Raw genomic sequence first — 5,299 nt, 5'->3', positions numbered from 1 at the left:
GGGTCTGATGGAGTCATGGGTGTGTGTGTGTGTAAGTCAGTGACGCAGGAAGAGAGGGAGCAAGTAAGCGTTGTGTAGGTTAATGGAAAATGCAGAGAACAAAGAGAGACACTGAGATTATTGATCAGTGGAGTGCATCAGGGTCATCACAGAGTTATCATGGGCAACTTGGCGGACCGGATCGGGCCTAAGAAAAGGTTTGTTAGGGAGGCGAGCTCTCTTCAGAAGCACCTGCTATCTGACTCCGGAGATGTAAGTCCTGCTGATTGATGGTTTGGCTCAGGGTGCTGATACAGTTGTAGGGAAGGTGATTTTTATAGTTCTCTCTGTGTAGCTCAAATGCATGAAACTGGAAAAACAGAAATCAAAGTGCCGTACTAAAAACTAAAAACACTACTAAAGGTATCAAAAAGAAGATGACTTTATAGTGTTTATAGTGTTTAATGCTACTCTTTCTGTCTTCAATGTAACTGTTCACCCTCTCAAGTGAGTTATATACAAAATACTAAATACATGTTTAGTTAAAGTTGAATTTTTCAGTGGGGGTTTGTGGCACTGAGGTGACCATGATTTTTTACTTTCACACTATATTTTATATTGCTGTTTTTGGTTTTATACTGTAACAAAACTTGCTCTATAAAATCAGTTTTTTTACTTCAATGGTCAGTTGTTAAAAATTATTTCACCCTTCCAAATCTAATTTTATATGGAAATTGCAGTTTTTGGTTTTTGAAATATGAATTGTTTGAACACGTGAAACAGTACAGAGACCATGGTGATTAAGAAAAGATGAGATAAGAGGCACCAAATGCAGGGAGATACTGCCAAACTAGGTGAAATCACAGTGTGATGGGTTTGCTTGTAGGCCGTGAAACAGCAAGGGAGCTCTGTGATCAGGCCAGCATAGCACAGTGTTGTGCATACAAAAAATTTAATTATTTCAAGAGGTCTGCACACAGAGGTGTTCTTGGTTGCGTAGGCATATGTTCATGCAATGTTTGTGGACAGAGTAAATAATGGTGCAATTTTGATTTCATTATTTCAAGTGAAGGCCGCCTGTTGATTTTTTTTCCAGGACTAGGTAGATATCTTAAAGATATCTATAAGGATGTACACATATAGGTTTGTTAAATGTGCGTGCATATACGCAACAGTATGCCTTTTTATGCATCTCTGTATGCATTTTATTGACTGCATGACACAGGCTGTCTCTTGCAATCTGAAGGCAGGGTGTGAATGATATGCACCCAGGGGCTTTTGTCAGCAAAATTCCCACTTTATGGTAGCCATCTATAACATGGCCAGGGCAGGAACAGTCTCTCGGGGGTCTGATTGAACTGAGATGTACCCTCTTCATTCCAGTTGGCCCACAACTTACTGTAAAGTGTACTTTGGTTCTTGTCTGATTTAATATGCCAGCACAGATTGGCAGGACTGCAGTGACAGTGGCTATACCTATAAATATAACCACTCTTAGCAAGTCTTAGCAATAAGATTACGTTGAGATCTACGACCATCCACAACTTACCCAACAGCGTTGGTTTCTTTGATGGATGTATTCTCGTGCACTGTACTAAATTGTAGTTTATGTCCTGATTCCATCAATGTTCCAAAGTAATTTTCTAATTAATAATTGCTGTTTTATTTTCATAGGTGTGTTTGTAGCTATGTATTTATGTATATACATGTACCTATGTATTTAACAATGATTTAACAATATAACCTTTCCACAACAATTATGAAATACACAGCCATTACATTTATATGATCATCACTGATGTATATATCCCCAGCCAAATGTCAAAATCACAAATTGAATGTTTAAAAAAACTATTTGCATTGACCTAAATGCTAATCTTATCTTAGGCTCAAGATGCTTTCATGACTATGCAATAAAAGCACAATTGATCCAATCATGTGAAAAAGCCCGAAAATCAACGAACTCACTGATTGGGTAATGACCATGACAAAAGAAAACAATGCAAAAACTATTGCAGACTATATTACAGACTGAAAATTTTTTAGGAAACAGTACATGACTTCAGATAACTTCCTCTAGGCCCTGTCATGTGCTTATCATCCTCCCCAGTAGCAATAGGAAGGGCCTCAGGCTACGGACTCCAGTTTACATGTTCTTTTCATGGCCTCTTTGTCTGGGCAAACCACAGAAGAGCTCTGAGCTGAAAACAAGAAAACAAACTAGAAATACATGAAAGAGTCTGGAAAGGCCACTGACTTGCTTTCTTCATAACATAAAACATCCATTTGTTTCTGTGTGTGGTGTAATTTATTGACCGTTAGTTGCTCCATTATGGATTACCTTTGATACTTGATAGCACAATATCAAGCATGACGCCAGAACCTTTACCCCAGCATTCAACACCAACCAACTGGGTTTTTTAACATGTTTTACATTATATTGCACTATATTGTTCATTTTGTCCACTTTCACTGTAGAGAAACAAACTCATACCCATTGATTAAACTCCCAGGTACAGAAATGCATTTTTAAGGTACTTAAATGGAAACTATACTGCACATCTATTAAATGCTACAGTTACAAAGCCTCAACACTTAAAAGTGAAACAATATAGAAAAGAAAAGAAAGAAAAATGGCAGAGAAGATGGAGGTTTTGTCTCAAGGTTTGAGACATGAGAGTGATGGCAATACTAATGTGCTCTTGTTTAAGTAGGACTATGAGATAATAGGACGATAACGTGCTAGTTGGTAGCTTTATCTTTAACTCAATTGTTATGGAGTGGCTAGTCACTATACCATATTCAGCACCAGTGTATGGGTTATGACTAATAGGGTATGACGCTGTTTAGTGTGACTGGCCAAAAAGAAATACAAATAAATACTTTGATCTCTGAGGAGCATGGCTGGATATGATGTGAACGCTTGATATAACAGGCACTTTACCATTTATATATCACTATTCCTGCTACTGAAGTTTTTCTTGGAAAAATCTTAAAAGCTATTATAGAGATTTACAATATTACAAAAACAAAACATCTCTACAGTATTCTCCCTCTCATAATCCTGTAATAGCGGTCAGTGGCATTATGTCTTCATTTTAACTGTTTTACTGCCTTATAGAGATTACAATTGCCACATTGAGGATATTTGTACTCATTTAGTGCACTCTTCATGTGGTGTGCACATGACATTGAGAGGATGTGTGTTTCTCATTTGCTCACTCTGTTGCAATGTTGTTGTTTTTTAACTTTGTTTACAATCTACTTTTAAAGTGAGCCATATGTGCCTCCAATGTGTACACTTCAAACATGGACATGTAATCCTAAATCAACACCATTCCAAGAGCAGAGCTAATTTCATATTTGCAATGGGTGCAAACAAGAAAGAGATAATTGAAGCTGAGTATGAGCTGTAGTTGTGATAAGGGCCCGGAGGACCTGGGGCTGGAGGGTCAGCTAGGATGGTGGGAGGGGTTTGTAGCCCATGGCGGTGGTCTACTTACAATTGTTTTTCATAGCTGGTAGTTGAAAGCATTCCAAGAAAATTATGATGACCTAAAAAGATATGAGATAGCTTGATTCCTATCAGGGTTTGAATGGTCCCCCCCCCAAAAAAAAAAAATATCTGAAAATATTCCATTGTCCATGTTAATGCGATAGTAGCATTTTAGGGATATATGCTCATTTACTTGCCAAGAGTTAGGGTCATTTCAGAAGATTGATTCCACTCACAGATATGTATGCTAAGATAAGCAGCAGCAGATAAGCTTAGCTTAGAAAAAAGACAGAAAGAAAGCCTGTCTCTGTCCAATGGTTGAAAAAATCCTACCAGCACCTCTGAAGCTTGTTTATTAACATGTTACTGTGCATCTTGATGACACAACTTCAGGAAGTCCCTGCTCCCACCCAAGAAATATTGTGGCATGTAACTGCACTGCATAGAGATACGAGTGTTATCTATCTTCTCATCTAACCCTCGCCATGAAAACAAATAGTCTTTCCCAAAGCGTCAAACTATTCCTTTAAACATTCCTAATGTATATGTAATCTTTTCTACATAAGAGAAAAACATTAGAATTGGGTAAGCATTACCCAGCAGTGTGAAAAAAATGTGTGCCCATTTATTGGTATTGCATACATTAGCTGTCACTGAAACCATGCTAACCTGTGCTGAGGCAGCTTAGGTGAGCTGTGTTGATAGCAGTCCAATGACACACTGAAAACTCATGTGCCAGATGGCTCAGGGGGAGGGCTTCAACCAGGGAGCACTTTAATCAATCTGATTAAGGGGAAATGCTGCTTGTATTTTTAGCCACTCCATGGCCGGCCATTGGCCATTCATTGAATTTGGTTTCATTAACTCTCGTGCTTATCTCTTGGGTCGGTGAATTTGTAAACGGGTGAGCTAAAGTAGGAGCCAGAATAAGGGAGCTATTAGCTATTTTAGCTAATGTGGTTCTTTGGGTAATCATTTAATGAATAACAAAACAAGTCCCTATATTATTTCAATAATAATAGCCTCATTTATGACCCGACCCTGCTGCTAAAACTGACAAAATACAATTTGTCTAGAGTTGCAGCATCAGTATCTGGTGATCACTGGATCACCAGATACTGTTTAATGTGAGTTCCAGTGAATTCCTTTCAAGCTGAAATTAGTCCAAATGTTGAAGGCAATTTGGACCCATTGTGAATGTGATGTTATTTTATTAAGATTAATTGTGATTTAAAGTTACTGGTATTTTTTTTATCTTAACCCTAAAAGAAAAACAAACACTTGAAAGCATCACAAAAGTGAAGTAGCACTTCATCCTGCTTCAAATTAAGAGACAGCTGGTCTTGCAGCTGACTCCAAATGATTCCTGTCTAAAACATGTGGTCTGTGACCAGCTGTCAACAGTTTACTCATTTGCTGGCATGGCTGATTATTTTGATCTTATGTAATGCGATGATGTGCAAGTAACTATCGGGAAAACTATCCCAGACAGATGCAATAATGCACAGTTAAGCAACACAGCACAAACATGTGTAGTAATGATAAAAAAGCAAGAGAAGGAAATTGATGATAATAATAATAATAATAATAATACATTTTATTTACAGCGCCTTTCTGAACACTCAAGGTCGCTTTACAGACAATAAAAGACAGATACAGGATTGCTGGAATTGTTAGCTAGAGACAAATAAATCATCATTAGCTGACTCCGAGCACAGCATAATTCATTTTGAAAATGTGATGCAAAAGGAAATGCACTTCTGTCTATGCTGTATTACTCATAATAAGAGTGACCTGTTATTCTACGTCTGTCATCTGTTATCC

General features: G+C 37.7%; 1 protein-coding gene across 6 annotated transcripts in view; it reads left to right on the top strand.

Moving 5' to 3' along the window:
* Positions 1-5,299, top strand: part of rgs3a (regulator of G protein signaling 3a) — a 192,821-nt gene that overhangs the window by 71,984 nt on the left and 115,538 nt on the right. The window contains exon 1 of one of the 6 annotated variants that reach the window (XM_032539760.1): positions 64-252. The exons of the other annotated variants lie outside the window; for them this stretch is intronic. Coding sequence (XP_032395651.1) covers positions 160-252 — 93 coding nt within the window. The 5' untranslated portion in view covers positions 64-159. Of the gene's footprint in view, positions 1-63; positions 253-5,299 lie in introns of those variants that run through there. 6 annotated transcript variants of the gene reach the window in all.

This window comes from Etheostoma spectabile, chromosome 16 (assembly GCF_008692095.1).
Source record: "Etheostoma spectabile isolate EspeVRDwgs_2016 chromosome 16, UIUC_Espe_1.0, whole genome shotgun sequence".
NCBI classification, from domain to species: domain Eukaryota; kingdom Metazoa; phylum Chordata; class Actinopteri; order Perciformes; family Percidae; genus Etheostoma; species Etheostoma spectabile.
Note: the sequence above shows the minus strand (reverse complement) of the source record. Positions and strands in the feature narration are given on the sequence as shown.